The sequence below is a fragment of the Scyliorhinus canicula genome, chromosome 7 (genome assembly GCF_902713615.1).
Source record: "Scyliorhinus canicula chromosome 7, sScyCan1.1, whole genome shotgun sequence".
Lineage (NCBI taxonomy): Eukaryota > Metazoa > Chordata > Chondrichthyes > Carcharhiniformes > Scyliorhinidae > Scyliorhinus > Scyliorhinus canicula.
This window is the reverse complement of record NC_052152.1, coordinates 106,671,097-106,692,964: the sequence shown is the minus strand read 5'-3', so window position 1 is coordinate 106,692,964 and position 21,868 is coordinate 106,671,097. Positions and strand designations below refer to the sequence as shown.

Sequence of the window (21,868 nt, the reverse complement as noted above, 5' to 3'; positions counted from 1 at the left end):
TGGAGGTCCTCTATCACAACATACTCGTGTTTATCAAATTCTTTCACCAACGTACTCAAAATCACCTCGGCCGTTAGTGGAGTGGCCGAAGCCCCGGAGGCTGCCTCCGCCATTTTATCTGCCGACGAACTCTGAGGGGCCTCCTATTCCATCAACAAACTTCTACTGTCCACCTTTCACCTGATTTTTCTGGGCATTTCACTTGTATAGGATCCTTATCCCATTAATTATGTGGGTTCTCAAATGGAAATCTGGAATCAATAGAGGAGGCCTTGGCCTCATAAGAGTGGCTTTTATGAAAACAAATGAAACCCTGAAGTGAGAGAAAAGGACAAAAAGTGCAGTACCCTAGCAGGTGCCGCCTCAGTGCATGTCTCCCCCTACATTAAAGTTCCTACTTGTTTATTAAGTAAGTTTCTTCTGAGTATCGTTCTGCATTTCTTGGTGACTATGGTCTCTAGTTCTGCTCGTCTCAAAGAATGGAAACATTCTCTTTGTATGTGCTCTATCAAATCCTTTCAGAATTTTAAAAACTCCTATTAGGTTACACTTCCAGTCTTTTTTAGGAGAAAAGAGGCCCAGCCTGCCAATCCTTTCCTGATCTGTATATGCATGCATTTCTGTTATCACCGTCGTAAACCATCTCCAGTGCCTGTATATCCTTTTTGTGATACAGCAACCAGAACTGCATACTCTTTAAGTGTGGTCGAACCAAGGTTTGATGCATAGCTGCCCTACTTTTCAATTCTTTCCTGCAGAAATAAGGCCAAGTGCTTGTTTTTTTTTAAAGCTTCATCTCTCCAGCCTGGCTGTTCGAATATACACACTTGAAAATCCATCTGTTGTCCATAATTTATCCACGACAAGAACAATGTGTATTTATCCATTATCTTATAATAATAAGATATCCCAAAGCTCTGCACAGGAGCATTAGAAAGCAAAACATGAGACCACAAGCCACAGATGAAGATCTTAGGACATATGGCGAAAAGCTTAGTCAAGGATGTACATTTTTTTTTGAAAATTTAGATTAGCCAATAATTTTTTCCAATTAGGGGCAATTTTAGCGTGGCCAATCCACCTACTCTGCACATTTTTGGGTTGTGGGGGCGAAACCCACGCAGACACGGGGAGAACGTGCAAACTCCACACGGACAGTGACCCAGAGCCGGGATCGAACCTGGGACCTCAGCGCCGTGAGGCGGTTGTGCTAACCACTAGGCCACCGTGCTGCCCTGAGGATGTACATTTTAAGGAGTGTTTTAAAATATGAAAGTGAGGGAGAGAAAGCTGGAGAATTTTGGAAAGGGAATTCCGGAGCTGTAGTGTGTAGGTGTCAAAGACAGAGCCACTAATAGTGTAATAATTTTAGGCTGCAATAAATATCTCTGAGGATTGTCAGGCTGCAAGAGGTCACGGGGTAGGGAGACGAGGCTATCTAAAGATTTGAAAACAAAGATGAGAATTTTAAATTTTTTCCTGTTGCTCCACAGGAAGCTAGCTTAGGTCTGGGAGCAGAGGGGTGATGGTTGCAGTGAGTAAGAACATGTATCTTATTTTTATGGAGGGAGCAATGTGGGAGGCCAGCCACGATTGTGTTGGAATCGTCAAATCTGGAGATAACAGAGGCATGATTGAGGGTTTCAGCAGCAGATTAACTGAGGTAGTGTTACAGAGGCGGAACTAGGCAATCTTAATGATGGAGCAGATATAATAGCTCCTTGGCGAGACAAAAATGTCTCCTTAAGTTTAAAATTCTTACAAAACGTAATTCTCAGAAATTAGGGCGGTATGTGGCTCAGTGGTTAGCACTGCTGCCTCACGGTGCCGAGGACCCAGGTTCATTCCCGGCCCCAGGTCACTGTCTGTATGGAGTTTGCACATTCTCCCTTTGTCTGTGTGGGTCACACCCCCACAACCCACAGATGTGCAGGGTAGGTGGATTGGCCATGCTAACTTGCCCCTTAATTCGAAAAATTAAAAATAAATGTAATTCTCAGAAATTTGGGTGACAGATCAGTGGGCAAATAAAATACCTCCCTAACCACCAACGCGGCCTCCTTCATTTATCTGAGAGATACTGCTGCCAACATAATGGCCTGATTTTCAATCCAGCTTCACTGGCGATGCCTGTTACTGTGCCTAGTTCTATGTTGATGGCACCTGAAGCCTAATATCCGGTGTGCCTGAGACCTCATTCAAGCTCAACAATTAATCCTTACATTCCCCTCTTTCGCCACCCCCACAGCCATTGTCACCATCCCTTGCCCCAAATTTCTAATGACTAGATCAAAGTACCTTACCTTGGAAATAGTTTCCCTATTCCGTGCATCTCTATTTAGCCATTCAGCTTGCTTTTGTTCTTTTGTACACTAATCTGATTTTTTTTTTAATGTTTGTTTGCAGCACAGCTGTGATCCAAACCTTATGGTACAAAGTGTTTTTGTAGATACTCATGATAAGAATTTTCCATGGGTGGCTTTTTTCACAAACAGGTAAGTGAGCATTAAACAAATAAAATCAGAATATTTGTTCAGTTAACATGTTGATTGTATTTCAAGTAATGTTTTCAGAAAACAGTCATAGTTTCCATTTTCATATAATGTATGATTGCATTTTCTACAGTTATTAAAGTTGATTTTCAATAACAGTGATCAAATGAAACACTAGTTTGATCATTCAAGCCTCTACCTTCAGTTGAAATAAAATCAAACTGTGGCACTCTGGGAGCAAAGTTCCTTTCTGTTTATTATGCCAATTTGCTTTTGCATAGTGCTTTTAATGTCTTAGAAAATCACCAGATTCTTAGGAGCACAATCAAACAAAAATTGACACTGAGCCACATGGAGATATTAGGACAGATGCGCAAAAGCTCAGCCAGAGGTAAATTTTAAGGAAAGCCTTAAAGGAAAAGAGGCAGAGGAATTTAGGGAGGGAATTCCAGAGCTTCGGGACTTGGCACTGAAGGTAAGGCCGTCAGTAGTCGGACAAAAGGAACGAGTATGCACAATAGGCAAGAATTTGAGGCGATGATTGCACGGTTCATATTTTGAACGAACCCACAATATTATGCAGTAATCCAACTGGACTATTATTTAAAGTGTGTGGCAAGATAGCCCCATTAGTTGGGCAGTTGCATGTATTGAGAATAATTAAATGAGATAATCCGCAGTCGGAGAGCTGCTGTCCATTTACAGTAATTTCCAAAACATTCCAATTGATCCTTAGACTTCGAAGCTTTGCATTTGATGAATTAGGTTAAAACAGATAATATTAGTTCCCATCATCAGAGGGTATTGACATTGTTTTCTGTGACCAGGATCGAGAATCCCAAAGGTGCTCGGGTTCAGGATATCTCACCTGGGCTGCAGAGGAACTTGGAGTGGGAGGGTAAAGATCCAGTTGTCATGGTCCATGTAGGTACCAACAACATAGGTAGAACAAGGACAGTGGTTCTGCTAAGGGAGTATGAACAGCTAGGAACTAAATTAAAAAGCAGAACCAAAAAGGTAATCTCTGGATTATTACATGAACCACGAGCTAATTGGTATCGGGTAAATAAGATTAAGGAGGTAAATGCATGGTTTAAAGATTGGTATGGGACTAATGGGTTTGAATTCATGGGACATTGGCACTAGTACTGGGGGAGGGGATACCTGCTCTGATAGGATGGTTTTAGACTATAAGGCCATAAGACATAGGAGCAGAATTAGGCCACTCGGCCCATCGTCTGCTCTGCCATTCAATCATGGCTGATGAGTTTCTCATCCCTATTCTCCTGCCTTCTCCCCATAACACCTGATCCTCTTATTAATCAAGAACCTATCTATTTCTGCCTTAAAGACACTCAGTGATTTGGTCTCCAACTTCATCTGAATCATGCCAGAGCCTTGGTGAATCACAACTTTGCTCTTTAGAATTTTGCCCAAGAGTGGTATCATGACCGGTACAAGCTTGGAGGGCTGAAAGGCCTGTTCCTGTGGTGTATTGTTTTTTGTTCTCGGGGCTGTAGAGTAGGGCTTTAAACTAAATAGGGGGGGGGGGGTTCAGTTGAATGGAGAATTAGATAATCAATGTTAAAGGAGAAGGTAGAAATGCAGATTAGTGACAAGGACTTTAAACTAGTTAAAAGAGGCCAAGAGTTCAGGAGAGGTTAATAAAGTTTCCAAAACACGCAATAGAACAGAGTATCAAAGGTGACAGGAATCTAAATTCAGGCAACGCAACAAAGGACGCAAATATGCAAAGGGGGATGGTCAAAGCCCCCTTGAGGATGTTGTACCTAGATGCGTGCAATATATGAAACAATGAGCTTGTTGCATACATTGAAATTGGATGGTACAATGTTGTGGGCATCAGAGATGTGGCTGCAAGCACATCACAGCTGGGATCTAAATATCTAAGGATATGTGTCCTATCGAAAGGACAGGCAGAGGGGGTGGGGTTGCATTGTTAGTAAGGAATTCAATTAAATCGATAGCAAGTAGCAATATAGGATCAGAAGGCATAGAATATGTGTGGATAGAGTTGAGGAATCGCAAAGGGAAAAAGACCCTGATGGGAGTTATGTAGAAGCCTCCTAACAGTCATCAGAATGTGGGGGCAGAAAATAAATCAGGAGATAGATAAATCATGTAAGAATGGCAGTATTACAATAATAATGGGGCCTTCAATATGCAGGTAGATTGGGAAAATAATAATTATTATAGCAGATCCCAAAGGAAGGAATTTGTGGAATGTCTACAAGATGGTTTTTTGGAGCAGCTTGTGGTAGAGCCCACTCGGGAACAGGCAGTTCTGGATTTGTGATCTGTAATGAGGCAGGTCTAATTCGGGAACTCAAGATGAAGGAACCCTGGGGAGACAGTGACCACAATATGATTGAATTTACCCGGCAGTTTGATAGGGAGAAGCTAGAATCAGATGTAACGGTATTATAATTGAATAACGGTAACTACAAATATATGACGGAGGAGCTGACCAGAGTTGATTGAAAGGGAAGGCTACAGGGAAGACAGTGGAACAGCAATGGCAGGGGTTTTGGGGGTTGTTCAGATGGCACAACAGAAATTCATCCCAAGGAGGAGGAAACATACTAAGCGGAGGACGAGGCATCCATGGCTGACGAGGGGAGTCAGGGATAGCATAAAAGCAAAAGAAAAAGCATACAAGGTGGTGAGGATTAGTGGGAAGCCAGAAGACTGGGAAGCCTTTAAAAGGGAGCATAGGACAACTAAAAAAGCAAAAAGGGGAGAGAAGATGAAACAGGGATGCAAGCTAGCTCAAAGGTCTGAAGATGGATAAATTACCTGGACCAGATGGACTACACCCCAGAGCTCTAAAGAACATAGCTGAGGAGATTGTGGAGGCACTGGTGGTGCTCTTTCAGGAATCACTGGAGGCAGGGAGGCTCCCAGAGGACTGGAAAATGGCTAATGTAATACCCCTGTTTAAGAAAGGAGGGAGGCAGAAGACGGAAATTATAGGCCTGTTAGCCTGACTTCGATCATTGGTAAGATTTTAGAGTCCATTATTGAAGATGAGATTGCGGAGTACTTGGAAGTGCATGATAAAATAGGAGTCAGCACAGCTTCGTCAAGGGGCGGTCATTTCTGACAAATCTGTTAGAATTCTTTGAAGAGGTAACGGGGAAGTCGGACAAAGGAGAACCAGTGAACGTGACCTGTTCAGATTTCCAGAAGACTTTGGCAAGGCGCCGTACAGGAGGCTGTTACGGAATTTTTTAAAAATGTATTTAATTCCAAACATATACAAAAATACAAAGACATAGATAACCTGGGGAACATTCTCCCCAATTCACAATTCTACAGTCCCTTTTTCACCTCTCTTTCCCCCCCCCCCCTTCCCTTCCCCCCCCCCCCCCCCCCCCCACCGATGAATAATTCCTCAAACATGGTCATGAACAATCCCCACCGTGCCTCAAAAGCCCTCCGCTGAGCCCCTCAATTCAAACTTAATCTTCCCCAAACAGAGGAAGTCGTACAGGACCACTAGCCAGGAGGCCACCCCTGGCGCCATTGTCGACCTCCATTCCAGCAAAATTCTTCGCTGGGCAACTAGTGAGATGAAGGTCACAACATCGTCCTTCCTCCCTTCCATCAGCTCCGGCATTTCCGATACCCCAAAAATCGCCACCCAAGGATCCGGCCCGACTTTACCCCCACAATATTTGCTAGCGTCCCGAATACTCTTGCCCAGTAACTCTATAACTTCTCGCACCCCCAGAATATATGCACGTGACTTTATGGTCCTCGCCCGCACACACTCACCTGCCACCCGCTGAAAGAACCCACTCACCCTCGCCCAAGTCATATGTGCCCTGTGTACCACCTTGAACTGTATCAAACTCATCCTTGCACACAAGGAGGTCGAATTCACCCTGCGGATGCCTCACTCCACACTCCCCAACCTATCTCCCATCCCCCCAACTCCTCCTCCCATTTCTCCTTGATCCTCACTAGTCTCGTTCCTCCTTGCTCCCCCAGCCACCCCTCCCACAAGTCCCGAAAGACGTGCTGTTAGGTAATTTGGACATTCTGAATTCTCCCACTTGTGTACACGAACAGCTGCCGGAATGCGGCGTCTCGGGGCTTTTCACAGTAACTTCATTGCATTGTTAATGTAAGCCTACTTGTCACAATGAGGACCTCTGCAAACACCCCTGGAACACATCCTTTCATCCCCCCCCCCCCCCCGGCTTTCTCGTCTTTATTCAACATTGTTATGGGCCTGTATGACCCACGCTCTGACGGGTCCTTCCCTTTCTTTGGTACTTTGGTATTATTGTCGTCTGCATCATTGCCTCCGGCAGCTCTCCCTTCTCCTGCGCCTCGCTAAACGGCCAGTAGTTGTGGTGCCAACTCCGCCGCAAACTCCTTATAGAATTCCGCCAGATAACCGTCCAGCCCCGGGGCCTTCCCCGACTTCATCCCTCTTCTGCTTTCCATTACCTCTCTCAGCCTCAGGGGGCTTCTTTAGCGCCTGCTTCCTCTCCTCATCCAACCATGTGAATTCCAGACCATCTTAAAATCACCCCATATTCTCTTCCTCACCCCCCTGCTCGGGAGTTATGGGGGGAAGGCAGGAGAATGGGGATGAGAGACATATCAGCCATGAATGAATGCCTGAGCAGACTCGGTGGGCTGAATGGCCTAATTCTGCTTCTATGTCTTATGGTCTTAGGTCTGCTCACTAGCCATCCGTGTTGTGTGGATTGTTTTCTAATTTTGCTCCTGAAAGGTTTGGCTCTAATTTTTAGATTTTGCGTCCTGGACCTGGATTCCCAACCACTGGAAATAGATTCTCCTCTCTATCTTTTTTTAAAAAATATTTTTATTCTCCTTTTTCACACGCTCTTCCAAATTTACACGCAACAATAATCAGTAACGAATGTAATGTCAATATCCATATCAATAACAACGATTCCATCCTCCCACCAAACCCCAAACATTACGGTTCCCGTAACAGCCTACCCGAACAGGCGCCGGAATGTGGTGGCTAGGGGCTAACTTCATTTGAAGCCTACTCGTGACAATAAGCAATTTTCATTTCATTTCATTTCACATTAGCCCTCATGTTAACATAAACAAATGGAAAAAAGAAATCAGGAATCGCCCATAGTCACCATTAGCACATACAGACCCTCTTCCCCCAATCCTTCCAGCTACCCTCCCCTTCAATGCTTGATGTAATCCAGTTCTCAAAACTGCATAATGAATAATGCCCATGAATTGTAAAACCCCTCCATCCTTCCATTCAGTTCAAATTTGACCCTTTCAAGCGTCAAGATTTCCAGCAGGTCCCCCTGCCACGCCAGGGCACAGGGTGGAGAGGTTGATCTCCACCCTAACAGGATCCGCCTTTGGGCGATCAACGAGGCGAAGGCTACAACACCTGCCTCCATGCCCGTTTCCAATCCCGGCTGGACCGACACCCAGAATATGGCCTCCTGAGGGCCCGGGTCCATTTTCCTCTCTATCTTATCTGTTCCCCATAGTATCTCAAAAACTTTGATCAAAGGATCCCTTAACCTACTAAATTCCATGGAATTCAACCCTGGTTCAAGCTCTCCCTATAACTTTTTCAGGGTTTATTTTGGTAAATCTGCACTGCAAACTTTCTACGGCCAATATATCCTTCCTGAAGGGTTTAAAAGAAATTTGAAAAGCAAGCAGGACAGAGAAGTGGGTGGGATTAACCACAGGTAGTCAGGTGCCACAATGTCTTAGTAGTGATTAGTATTAACAATGATTAGATAATAGACTTCCGGCTGCGGTGATGCGGAGCTAAGCCGCACGTTCGGCAGCTCCCGCTATCAAAGGACTTTCGGGCCTGTTTTAGGGCCCCAAACGGCGCTGTTTCGACGATTCCCGGTGGGGGAAGGTGTTTGGAGGATCATTCCCCGAAATTTATGGTGCGCACCCGGAGTGGGGCAAAGGAAAAGGCTGCAGCAGCTCCCCAGAAAAAGCGGGGGAAGGAGGACAAAATGGCGGCCGGGGAGCACCCGAGGATTGGTGGAAATGGGCGCAGGAGCAGCAAGCTGCTCTTCTGCGCTGTTTTGCGGAGCTGAAGGCTGAGTTGCTGGACTCCTTGAATGCGACTACCAACAAGCTGCTTGAGACCCAGACAGCCCAGGGGGCGGCCGTTCAGGAGTTGCAGCGGCAGGCCGCTGATCGGGATGAGGAGGCCGTGGTCCTCGTGGGGAAGGTGGAGATGCACAAGGCACTTCACAAAAAGTGGCAAGACCGCTTGGAGGAGCTGGACTTTCGCACGAGGCGAAAGAATTTGAGGATCCTGGGCCTGGCAGAGGGGCTGGAGGGGTCGGCTCTTCCGTCCTATGTGGCCACGATGCTGAATTCGTTGATGGGGGCGGGACCTTCCATATGCCCCTGGAACTTGAGGGAGCCCACAGAGTGCTGGCCAGGAGGCCCAAGACGAATAAACCCCCGCGGGCGGTGCTGGAGCGGTTCCATCGGTTCAGTGACCGGGAGTGTGTGCTGCGTTGGGCCAAGAAGGAGAGGAGCAGCAAGTGAGAGAACTCGGTAGTGCGAATCTACCAGGACTGAAGTGCGGAGGTGGCTAAGTGGCGGGCCGAGTTTAACCAGACGAAGGCGGTGCTGCATGCCAAGCAGGTCAAATTTGGAATGCTGCAGCCTGCGCGTCTGTGGGTAACATAAGGACCGGCACCACTACTTCAAGTCCCCGGAGGAGGCGTGGGCCTTTGTACAGGCGGAGAAGCTGGACTCGAACTGGGGGCTGCGGGGTCCTGTGTACTGCGGTCGTTGCTGTTTTTGCTGTTGCTGTTTTTGTAATTTTGACATGTGTTTTTTATGCTGGTTCTTGCTCTGTTTCCGGGTGGTTCTAACAGGTATGGTTTTGTGTTATGTGGGGAATGTTGGGGGTTTGTTTTTTCTAATGTACGGGGCTGGGGGATGGGGTGGAGCTGGAGTTTGGGAGCTGCGTCAGAAAGGTGGAGTGGGGCAGCGTGAAACGCGGGCTTTCCTCTGGTTTCCCGCGCTGCGGGGCAGGAGGGGTGGAGCTGGCGGTGGGGGCGTGGCCTCTACTGGTTTTTTCCCACGCTGAAGCAGTGCCAAGGAGGTATGGCAGGAGGGGGGATGACCCCATGTCGGGAGGGCCGGGTTTTGGCGGGAGTTGCCGGGGTCAGCGGAAGTCAGCTGACTCACGGAAGTACCATGGAATGTGCGTCGCGGCTAGGAGGGGTCCTAGCCTGTGGGGGGGGGGGGGGGGGGGGGGGGGGAGTGGAGATACCGGGTTGCTGCTGGAATGGCCAGGAAGGAGCTGGTGTGGGCCAGGGGCGTAGAGGAGAGGCGGTTTCATCATGGGGAACGGGTCGGGCGGGGTGTGCTAGCCTGGGGCGAGCAGTCGATGAGCTATGGCGGGGGCGGGGTGCCCTCTGATCCGGCTGATCACCTGGAATGTGAGGGGGCTGAATGGGCCGGTTAAGCGGGGGAGGGTATTTTCTCATTTGAAGGGGCTGAAGGCGGACGTGGCTATGCTCTAGGAGACCCACTTGAAGGTGGCGGACCAGGTTCGTCTGAGGAAGGGGTGGGTGGAGCAGGTTTTCCACTCAGGATTAGACGTGAAGAACCGGGGGGGGGTGGCGATTCTGGTGGGGACGAGGGTGGCGTTCGAGGTGTCTGAAGTGGTGGCGGACAAGGAGGGCAGATTTGTTATTGTGAAGGGTAGGCTGCAGGGAGAGAAGGTGGTGCTGGTAAACGTGTATGCTCCGAATTGGGATGATGCTGGCTTTATGAGGCGTATGTTGGGCCGCATTCCGGACCTGGAGGCAGGGGGCCTGATCATGGGGGGAGACTTTAACACGGTGCTGGATCCCCCACTAGACTGGTCCAGTTCAAGGACAGGCAGGAGGCCGGCGGCGGCCAAGGTGCTGAGGGGGTTTATGGACCAGATGGGAGGGGGGATCCCTGGAGGTTTGAGAGGCCGAGGGCGCGGGAGTACTCCTTTTTCTCCCATGTGCATAGGGTTTACTCCCGAATAGATTTTTTCGTCCTGAGCAGGGGATTGATCCCAAGGTGCAGGATACCGAGTATTCGACCATAGCAATTTCAGACCATGCTCCGCACTGGGTCGATCTGGAGATGGGGGAGGCGCGGGACCAGCGCCCGCTGTGGCGTCTGGACGTGGGGTTGCTGGCTGATGAGGAGGTGTGTAGGAGGGTTCGGGGAAGTATTGAGGGGTATCTTGAGACCAACGACACGGGGGAGGTCCGGGTGGGGATGGTTTGGGAGGCTCTGAAGGCAGTGGTCCGGGGGGAGCTGATTTCCATCCGGGCCCATAGGGAAAGGAGGGAGAGGGAGAGACTGGTGGGGGAGCTTCTGGATGTGGATAGGAGGTACGCGGAGGCCCCGGCGGAGGGATTGCTGGGGGAACAGCGTAGCTTGCAGGCCAAGTTCGACTTGCTGACCACCAGAAAGGTGGAGACACATTGGAGGAAGGCGCAAGGCGCGGTTTATGAGTATGGGGAGAAGGCGAGCAGGATGCTGGCGCATCAGCTCCGCAGGCGAGATGCGGCTAGGGAAATTGGTGGAGTGATGGATAAGGGTGGGAATGTGGTGCGGAAGGGGGCAGAGGCGAACGGGGTCTTTAGGGACTTTTACGAGGAACTGTACCGGTCGGAGCCACCGGTGGGGGGGGGGAGAAGATGGAGAGCTTCATGAACAGGCTACGTTTCCCAAAGGTGCAGGAGGAGCTGGTGGAGAGGCTGGGGGCGCCGATTGAGCTGGAGGAGCTAGTCAGGGGGATTGGCCAAATGCAGTCAGGAAAGGCACCGGGGCCGGATGGGTTCCCGGTGGAATTTTATAAAAAGTATGCGGACCTGGTGGGCCCCCTGTTGGTGCGAGCCTTCAATGAGGCATGGGATGGGGGGGGCTTTGCCCCCGACGATGTCACGGGCACTGATTTATTTGATCCTGAAGCTGGATAAGGACCCCTTGCAGTGTGGATCATATAGGCCAATCTCGCTCCTCAATGTGGATGCTAAGGTCCTGGCGAAGATCCTGGCCACCAGGATAGAGGACTGTGTGCCAGGGGTGATACACGAGAATCAGACAGGATTTGTCAAGGGAAGACAGCTTAACACAAATGTGCGGAGATTGTTAAATGTTATTATGATGCTGGAGGGGGAGACGGAGATAGTGGTGGCACTAGATGCAAAGAAGGCGTTTGATAGAGTTGAGTGGGGGTACCTGTGGGAGGTGCTGGAGCGGTTCGGATTTGGGGAGGGGTTCATCAAATGGGTGAGGTTGCTGTATGAGGTCCTGATGGAGAGTGTAGTTACTAATGGAAGGAGATCAGAGTACTTCAGGCTCTACCGTGGGACCAAGCAGGGGTGCCCCCTGTCCCCCTTGCTTTTTGCACTGCCGATTGAACCTCTGGCTTTGGCGTTGAGGGAGTCGGGGAGGTGGAGGGGTCTGGTGCAGGGTGGGGAGGAACATCGGGTATCGCTGTATGCGGACGACCTGCTGCAGTATGTGGCGGACCCAGAGGGGGGAATGCCGGAGGTGATGGAGCTGTTGGCTGAGTTTGGGAGCTTTTCGGGCTATAAGCTGAATCTGGGCAAGAGCAAGGTATTTGTAGTGCACCCGGGTGATCAGGAGGAGGGAATTGGGAGACTCCCGTTTAAGAGGGCAGTGAAAAGTTTCAGGTACCTGGGGGTGCAGGTGGCCAGGAGTTGGGGGACTCTCCACAAGCTTAATTTTACCAGGCTTGTGGAGCAGATGGAGGAGGAATTTAAAAGGTGGGACATGGTGCCGCTATCGCTGGCGGGTAGAGTGCAGTCCGTCAAAATGACTGTGCTCCCGAGGTTCTTGTTCCTTTTTCAGTGTTTGCCCATCTTTATCCCTAGGGCCTTTTTTAGGAGGGTGACTAGCAGTATCATGAGCTTTGGGCGCATGGGACCCCGAGGGTGAAGAGGGTCTTCTTGGAGCAAGGTAGAGATGGGGGGGGGCTGGCGCTACCCAATCTCTCGGGGTATTATTGGGCGGCCAATGTGTCGATGGTGCGCAAGTGGGTGGTGGAAGCGGAGGGGGCAGCATGGAAATGGAGATGGCGTCTTGTGGAGGCACAAGTCTGGGGGCCCTGGTAACGGCGCCGTTGCCGCTCCCTCCTACGAGGTTTACCACGAGTCCGGTGGTGGCGGCTACCCTCAAGATTTGGGGGCAGTGGAGGCGACATAGGGGGGAAGTGGGGGGCTCGATGGAGGCTCCGCTAAGGGGGAACCATCGGTTCGTCCCGGGGAACATCGATGGGCGGTTCCAGGGTTGGCACAGAGCGGGCATCAGACAGCTGAGGGACCTGTTCATTGATGGGAGGTTTGCGAGCCTGGGGGAGTTGGAGGAGAAATTTGAGCTCCCCTCGGGGAACATGTTCAGGTACCTGCAGGTAAAGGCGTTTGCTAGGCGGCAGGTGGAGGGATTCCCTTCGCTTCCCGCGAGGGAGGTGAGTGACAGGGTGCTTTCGGGGGTCTGGGTCGGGGATGGGAAGATATCTGATATCTACAAGGTGATGCAGGAGTTGGAGGAGGCGTCAGTCGAGGAGCTAAAGGCTAAGTGGGAGGGGGAACTGGGGGAACAGATCGAAGATGGGACATGGGCTGATGCCCTGGAGAGGGTTAACTCTTCCTCCTCATGTGCACGGCATAGCCTCATCCAATTCAAGGTGCTGCACCGGGCCCACATGTCTGGGCCTAGGATGAGTAGGTTCTTTGGGGGCGAAGACAGATGTGTCAGGTGTTCGGGGAGTCCAGCGAACCAGGCCCATATGTTCTGGGCATGCCCGGCACTGGAGGAGTTCTGGAAGGGGGTGGCAAGGATGGTGTCGAGGGTGGTAGGATCCAGGGTCAAGCCAGGCTGGGGTCTCTCGATTTTTAGGGTTGCGGTGGAGCCTGAAGTGCAGGAGGCGAGAGAGGCCGGTGTTTTGGCCTTTGTGTCCCTCGTAGCCCAGCGGAGGATCTTGCTACACTGGAAGGATGCGAGACCCCAAGCGTGGAGACCTGGATCAATGACATGATGGGATTTATTAAGCTGGAGAGGGTCAAATTTGTCCTGAGAGGATCGGTACAAGGGTTCTTTAGGCGGTGGCAACCTTTCCTCGACTTTCTGGCTCAGCGATAGGGTGCTGAGTCAGCAGCAGCAGCAACCTGGGGGGAGGAGGCGTTGACTATGTTTATTTAATTTTAATTTATTTTTAAGTTCTCTTGTTTACTGGGTTTGGGGGGGGTGGGGGGATGTGATACATGCGTTGCTACGGTCTTGGGAGTGTTATACTTATTATGTTGTCTTATTGTTGCTTGCTATTGTTTGTTATATTTTCTGTAAAAAATTTCAATAAAAATTATTTTTTAAAATAAACAATAATTGGATAATATAATCACGTACTCACTTCGAATGTGATGAAGTTCAGTCTTGTGGGCTTCTGTCTTCAGTGATTCTAGTGATGATATCAGAAGATTGTAGACATAATTGGGCTGAGATAACAGAGCACCATTGGAAGCTGCTGAGTGTTGTAATCATTATCTCTATATCAGTATAAAACTAATAGTTTTGTCATTCTTTATGGAACTGGTGCTCCATCTTGAATGGATATGAGTTTCCTAGCATAGCCAGTATAAATAAACTGGTTTAAACAAATAAACACTAAGTCATAGAGTCATACAGTACAGAAGAGACTCTTCAGCACATCGAGTCTATACTGACAAAACTACATGAAATCTATACTAGTTCCACTTTCCAACAAATGCCCCATTGCCTTGAATACTGTGACATTTCAAGTGCTCATCCACATACTTTTTAAAAGTTGTTAGGTTTCCTGCCTCTACTAACCTCCAAGGCAGTGCGAAAAGTGCAGAGGATACTGGAAGTCTGCAGAGGGATTTGGATAGGTTAAGTGAATGGGCTCGGGTCTGGCAGATGGAATACAATGTTGACAAATGTGAGGTTATCCATTTTGGTAGGAATAACAGCAAACGGGATTATTATTTAAACGATAAAATATTAAAGCATGCCGCTGTTCAGAGAGACTTGGGTGTGCTAGTGCATGAGTCACAGAAGGTTGGTTTACAAGTGCAACAGGTGATTAGGAAGGCAAATGGAATTTTGTCCTTCATTGCTAGAGGGATGGAGTTTAAGACTAGGGAGGTTATGTTGCAATTGTATAAGGTGTTAGTGCGGCCACACCTGGAGTATTGTGTTCAGTTTTGGTCTCCTTACTTGAGAAAGGACGTACTGGCGCTGGAGGGTGTGCAGAGAAGATTCACTAGGTTAATCCCAGAGCTGAAGGGGTTGGATTATGAGGAGAGGTTGAGTAGACTGGGACTGTACTCGTTGGAATTTAGAAGGATGAGGGGGGATCTTATAGAAACATTTAAAATTATGAAGGGAATAGATAGGATAGATGCGGGCAGGTTGTTTCCACTGGCGGGTGACAGCAGAACTAGGGGACATAGCCTCAAAATAAGGGGAAGTAGATTTAGGACTGAGTTTAGGAGGAACTTCTTCGCCCAAAGGGTTGTGAATCTATGGAATTCCTTGCCCAGTGAAGCAGTTGAGGCTCCTTCATTACATGTTTTTAAGGTAAAGATAGATAGTTTTTTGAAGAATAAAGGGATTAAGGGTTATGGTGTTCGGGCCGGAAAGTGGAGCTGAGTCCACAAAAGATCAGCCATGATCTAATTGAATGGCGGAGAAGGCTCGAGGGGCCAGATGGCCTACTCCTGCTCCTAGTTCTTATGTTCTTATACTTCCTCCACTCTCTCGGTGAAAACATTTTTCCTCCAATCCCCATTAAACCCCCTGCCCCTCACCCTTACAATTATACCATCTTGTTATTGATCCTTCAACTAAAGGGAACTGCTGCTTCCTATCCATCCTTTCCATACCCCTCATAATCTTTCACACCTCAATCTGGTCCTCCCTCAGCCTTCACTGCTCTAAAGAAAACAATCCAGCCTCTACTCATAGTTTGAATGCTCCACCTCATGCATCATCCTGGTGAATCTCTTCTGTACTCGCTCCAGTACAATCACATCCTTCCAAACTGAGGCGATCAGAACTGCACACAATACTCCAGCTGTGGCTAACCAAAGTTTTGTATAGTTCCAAAATAACCTTTGCTTTTATAATCTGTGCCACGACCGATAAACACAAGCGTCCCATGTGCCTTCTTTTTTGTTTAAACAAACAATTTTATTGAGGTATTTTAGGCATATAGAAAAAGTGACATTGTACAGTACAAAAAAAAGAAGTCAAGACTTACTCCTCTGCAAAGAAGTCAATAAATGGCTGCCACCTTTGGGCGAACCCTAATAGCGAACCTCTCGAGGCGAACTTGGCTTTCTCCAGGCCAAGAAAGCTCGCCATGTCCGATAGCCACACCTCAGCCCTCGGGGTCTTTGAGTCCCTCCATGCTAACAGTATTCGTCGCTACCAGGGAAGCAAAGGCTACAACGTCGGCCTCTCACACTTCCTGGACTTCCGGGTCCTCCGAAACCCCAAAGATTGCCACCTCTGGCTCATTACCAGCCCAGTTTTCAATACCTGCCAATACCCCCTGAGTTTAGGGCACGACCAGGACATGTGTACATGGTTAGCCGGCCCTCCGGCACATCTAGCACCCTTGTCCTCCAGCCGAAGAATCTGCTCACCGAGCCCCCGTCATGTGGGCCCGGTGCACGACCTTAAACTGGATCAGGCTGAGCCTGACGCATGTTGCGGTCGTGTTCACTCTGCTCAGGGCTTCAGTCCAGATACCATCCTCCATCTTCTCCCTGAGCTCCTCTTTCCACTTAAGCTTCAGGTCGCATTAGTTCCTTGTAGACTTCTGAGACTCTACCCTCTCCCCTAGAAACTACCCTGTCCTGCCTCCCCTTTGGTGGGAGACATGGGAAGGACGGCACCAGTCCGCATACAAAATCCCGCACCTGTAAGTATCTAAAGTCGTTCCCTCTCGCCAGCCCAAAACTCCTCCAATGCCCTCATGCTCGGAAAGCTCCCTTCCAGGAACAGATCCTCCATCCTCACAATCCCCGCCCTCCTCCACAGTCAATACCCCCACCCCCCCCGTCCATGTTTCCCGGGGCAAATCAGTGGTTGTCGCAGATTGGGGTCCACACCGCTGCCCTTACCTCCCCTACATGCCTCCTCCACTGGCCCCAGATCTGAAGAGCCGCCACTACTATCGGGCTGATGGAGTACCGTGCCGGCGGAAGCGGCAGAAGCGCCGTGACCAGTGCTGCTGAGCTAGTGCCCCTCCACGAAGCAGCCTCCATCCGCTCCTAAACCGACCCCGCATCCACCATCCATTTCCTTATCATCGATATGTTGGCCGCCCAGTAATAGTTGCTGAAGTTCGGCAATGCCAGCCCCCCTTCTCTGTTCCTTTCAAGCATCACCCTCTTCACCAGCGGGGACTTCCCTGCCCATACAAATCCCAGAATAATTTTATTCAGCCTCTCAAAGAAGGACCGTGGGATAAAGATGGGGAGACACTGAAAAACAAACAAGAACCGCGGGAGAATCATCATCTTAACAGTCTGCACCCTCCCTACCAATGACAGTGGGAGCGCATCCCACCTCCGGACCTCCTCCCGCACTCGTTCCACCAGTCGGGACAGGTTGAGCTTATGCAACTTGCCCCAGTCTCGTGCCACCTGAATCCCCAAATATTGGAAACTCTCCCCCACTAGCCTGAACGGCAACCCCTTCAGCCTACTCTCCTGCCCTCTTGACTGAATTACGAACATCTCGCTCTTAGCCATGTTCAATTTATATTCTGAGAACCGGCCAAATTCTCTCAGGATTTCCATAATACCATCCATCCCCACCATTGGGTCCAATATATATAACAGCAGATTGTCTGTGTATAACGAGACTCTATGTTCCATTCCCCCCCGGACCAGTCCTTTCCAGCCCCCAGAAGCTCGCAGTGCAATTACCAGCGGCTCTATGGCCAGCGCAAACAGCAGAGGGGAGAGAGGGCAGCCCTGTTTTGTCCCACAGTGCCGGCTAAAGTAGTCCAATGTCATCCTGTTCATCCTTACACCCCCCTCCGGGGCCTGATACAGTAGCCTAACCTAGTCGATGAACCCCGCCCCGAACCCGAACCATCCTAGTAACTCCCACAGATAATCCCATTCGACCCGGTCAAAATTCTTTTCAGCATTCATGGCTACCACTATCTCTACCTCCCTACTCTCCGGGGTCATCATAATCACGTTGAGCAGCCTTCTTAGGTTGGCCACCAGCTGCCTCGCTTTTACAAACCCGGTTTGGTCCTCCACAATTACATCCGGTACACAGTCCTCAATTCTGGTTGCCAAGATCTTGGCCAGTAACTTGGTGTCTACGTTGGTCAAAGAGATCAGTCTGTATGACCCACAAGCCTCCGGATCCTTGTCCCGTTTCAGAATAAGCGAGATGGTGGCCTGCGACATCGTCGGGGGTAAACTCCCTCTGTCTCTTGCCTCGTTAAAGACCCTGACCAGCATCGACCCCACTATCCCGGCAAAGTTTTTGTAAACTCCACCGGATAACCGTCCGGCCCCGGGGCTTTACCCGACTGCATGACCTTCAGGCCCCCCCAATACCTCTTCGATCCTGACCAGGGCCCCCAGTCCGTCCACCAACCCCCTCCTCACTCTTGGGAAGGTCAGTCCGTCTAGGAATCGCCTCATTCCCCCCTCCGGTCTCCTGGGGGGTTCCGAAGTGTACAGCTTCCTATAAAAGTCCCTAAAGACCTTGTTCAGCCCTGGCGGGTCACCCACTAGATTACCCTCCCCATCCACTACCCTCCCTATTTCCCTAGCCACTTCCCTCTTCCTCAGTTGCTGCGTAAGCATTCTACTAGCCTTTTCCCCAAGCTCATAAATCGTGCCTTTTACCTTTCTAAGCTGCTCTACAGTCTTGTCTGTAGTCAGCACCCCAAATTTGGCCTGCAGCCTCTGTCGTTTCCTGAGTAACTCTGGCCTCGGGGATTCCACGTAACTCCTGTCCGTCCGTAGAATATCTTTAATCAGTCGGTCCGGCTCTGCCCTGTCTGTCCTGTCCCTGTACGCCCGGATTGAAACCAGCTCCCCTCTCACCACTGCCTTCAGCGCCTCCCAGAGCACCGCTGCCGAGACTTCTCCAGTATCGTTCACCTGCAGGTAATTCTGCATGCATTTCCTCAGCCTCTCACACTGCCTCGTCCGCGAGTAATCCAACTTCCAGCCTCCATGGTGGGCACTGAAAGCTGTCCTTACAAAACTGCAGGTCTACTCTGTGTGGAGCATGGTCCGCTATGGCAATTGCCGAGTATTCTGCCCCGACCATTCCGGCCAGCAGGTCCCTACTCACAACAAAGTAGTCAATTCGGGAATACACCTCGTGGATATGGTGGTAGTACGAGAACTCCATCGCTGTCAGCCGGCTAAATTTCCATGGATCTGCTCCCCCCATTTGTTCCATGAACCCTCTCAATTCCTTTTCCATTGCTGGCAACCTGCCCGTTCTTGAGCATGACCGGTCCAGGCTCGGGTCCAGGACTGTATTAAAGTCCCCGCCCATGATCAGCTTACGCGAGTCCAAGTCGGGGATCTTCCCTAACATCCTCCTAATAAAATGCATATCGTCCCAATTAGGGGCGTACACACTGACCAGGACTACTCTCTCGCTTTCGAGCTTACCCCTCACATTAACGAATCTGCCACCCCCATCCACAACTGTGCCCTCTGCCTCAAATTGTACCCTTTTATTAATTAGGATCGCAACCCTCCTTGTCTTCGAATCAAGCCCCGAATGCAAAATCTGACTGACCCAGCCCTTCCTTAACCTAACCTAGTCCGCCACTTTCAGGTAGGTCTCCTGCAGCATGACTACTTCTGCCTTCAGAACCCGTAGATGCAAAAACACACGCGCCCTCTTCACTGGCCCGTTTAGCCCTCTAACATTCCAGGTGATCAGCGTGGTTGGGGGGCACTTCGCACCCCACTCTTTGCTGATCAGCCATCCCCTTTCCTTGGCAAGCCCCCAAGCCATGTGTCGCACTTCATCTGGCCTGCCTCCTGACCGGTTCCACCCATGACGTCCTCACTTTTGCCGTGCCCAGTTTCCATCCCCGTCAGCAGAACGACTCTTCCCCCCCCCCCCCCCTCCAGCAACACCATCCTATCACCTAACCCCTGCTTTAATCTAACTATATGCACACACACCCCCCCACCCCCCAACCTCGGCTTCCGTTGACTAGCCCCGCTCAGCTAGCCTGGGGCTCCCAGCATCGGCGCCAGCGCGTCTCCCACCCATTTTTCCCAGTCACCCCTTCCCCCGACCCATCCATACCACTTTCCCAGATCAGCCCTACTTAAGCAAACAGTCTATACAAGTCATAAACAGCCTCCACAATAGCACAATTCAAGTTAAACAAGACAAAAAAAAGAGATAAGTAACAGGCACTCAGTCCTTCCCATACAGACACAGAAAAGATTGCACAAAGTTCCCCTGAAGCATCCCTCTTAACCCAACCCTTTTAACTTTTTTCTTTATTATTTTCCTCCCAGCCAAGCTCCAACTAATCAAAGAACCCAAAAAGGAAACATTCAGGTAAACCACACAAAGAAACGACCAAAACGGACCCAAACATACAGGCAATTTTCAAAACGGGAGAGACACCACTTGTACTTAAAAGTTCTAACATGAGTCCAAATGTCCTCAGCTCAGGGCCAGCCTTTGCTTCTTAACAAAGTCCATCGCCTCTTCAGGTTCCTCGAAATAGTGGTGCTGACCCTCATATGTAACCCACAGTCGCGCTGGAAAAAGCAGCCCGGATTTCACCTTGTTTTTATACAGTATCTCCTTCACCTTCCTGTAGCGTCCCCTCCTCCTGGCCACCCCCACGCTCAAATCTTGGTAAACACGCAGGGTGGTATTGTCCCAAGTACAGGTTTGTGTGCTCTTGGCCCATTGCAGCACCTGTTCCTTGTCCAGGTACCTGTGACAGCGTACCACCATCGCTCGTGGGGGACCCCCTCGTCGCAGCTGCCTCACCTGGACTCTGTGTGCCCTGTCCAACACCGGCGGGTGCGGGAACACCTTGTTCCCCAACAACTTCTGAAACATACCCTCCACAAACGCGGCAGCGTCCGGCCCCTCTGCCCTCTCCGGGAGGCCCACGATTCTCACGTTCTGCCTACGAGATCTGTTGTCCAGGTCCTCCAGCCTTTCCAGAAGCACTTTTTGCTGGTCCCTCAACCTCCGAATCTCCACATCTGCCACCGTTTGAAAGTCAGCCTGCTCCTCCACTGACTTCTCCAACTGCTGGAGCTTCTCAGCCTGATCATCCAGCCTTTTTTCATCCGGTCAAGCAACTTCTGTAGCGGCTCCATGTTGTCACACTTCAGAGCCAAAAAGCCCTCCTGCATAGTCTGCAGCAGCTGCTCCATTGTGGGCTGGGCTGTCGGCGCCTTGCTCTGAACACCAGCCATGCTGGTCCCTCTCCCAACCTCCACTGTGCCCTTACTCGACCACTTCTTCTGCGGTTTACGGTCCCTCCGGCTTCTTAGCTCTATATAATTCTGTATGGGTCCAGTGCCTGAGTACTATTGCTTTCCAGTTCCGCGCTCAAAAGCACAAAAAAGTCGGGGGGAAAGGTCCAAAAGTCTGACCGAGATGGGAGCCACCAAATGTGTGACCTACTCCTTCATAGCCGCCACCAGAAGTCCCTCCATGTGCCTTCTTAACCACCCGAGCAACCTGCTGCCTTCAGGGATCTGAACAAACACCCCAAGATCCCTCTGTTCCTCTGAGCTTCCTAGTGCCACTCATTGTATACTCATTTGTCTTGTAACTCCTTCCTAAGTGCGAGACCTAACACTGATCCTTGTGGTACGTTACTGGACACCAGCCTTCAGTGTCCACACAAATAGCCTTCTACCACCACCTGTCTCCTACCGTTAAGCCAGTTTTGAATCCAACTTGCCAAATTACCCTGGATCCCACGTGCTTTTACCTTCTTTATCAATATCCCATGTGGGACCTTGTAATTTATATGGATTTCAGCAAAGCGTTTGACATCAACTGAGCTACCTTCATCTACACACCCAATCACCACCTCATAAAATTCAATCAAATGTGTTAGGCTTGACCTACCTCTGACAAAGGCATGCTGACTTTCTCTGTTCAAACCTTGCCTTGGAGATTAATTTTGGGGTGGGGGGGGAGAAGCGGGGGTTCAAAAAGGGATTGGCAAAAGTACCGGTCCAACATGTTCCCTTTAGGATGTAATGTACGGGCAACAAGCCCAGAGAATCCGGGATGTCTAAGAATATTCAAGACAGTCT

General features: G+C 50.0%; 1 protein-coding gene across 1 annotated transcript in view; it reads left to right on the top strand.

The window, feature by feature from the left end:
- Positions 1 to 21,868, top strand: part of LOC119969114 — a 358,923-nt gene that overhangs the window by 192,607 nt on the left and 144,448 nt on the right. The window contains exon 24 of the mRNA XM_038802328.1: positions 2,407 to 2,495. Coding sequence (XP_038658256.1) covers positions 2,407 to 2,495 — 89 coding nt within the window. The remainder of the gene's footprint in view (positions 1 to 2,406; positions 2,496 to 21,868) is intronic.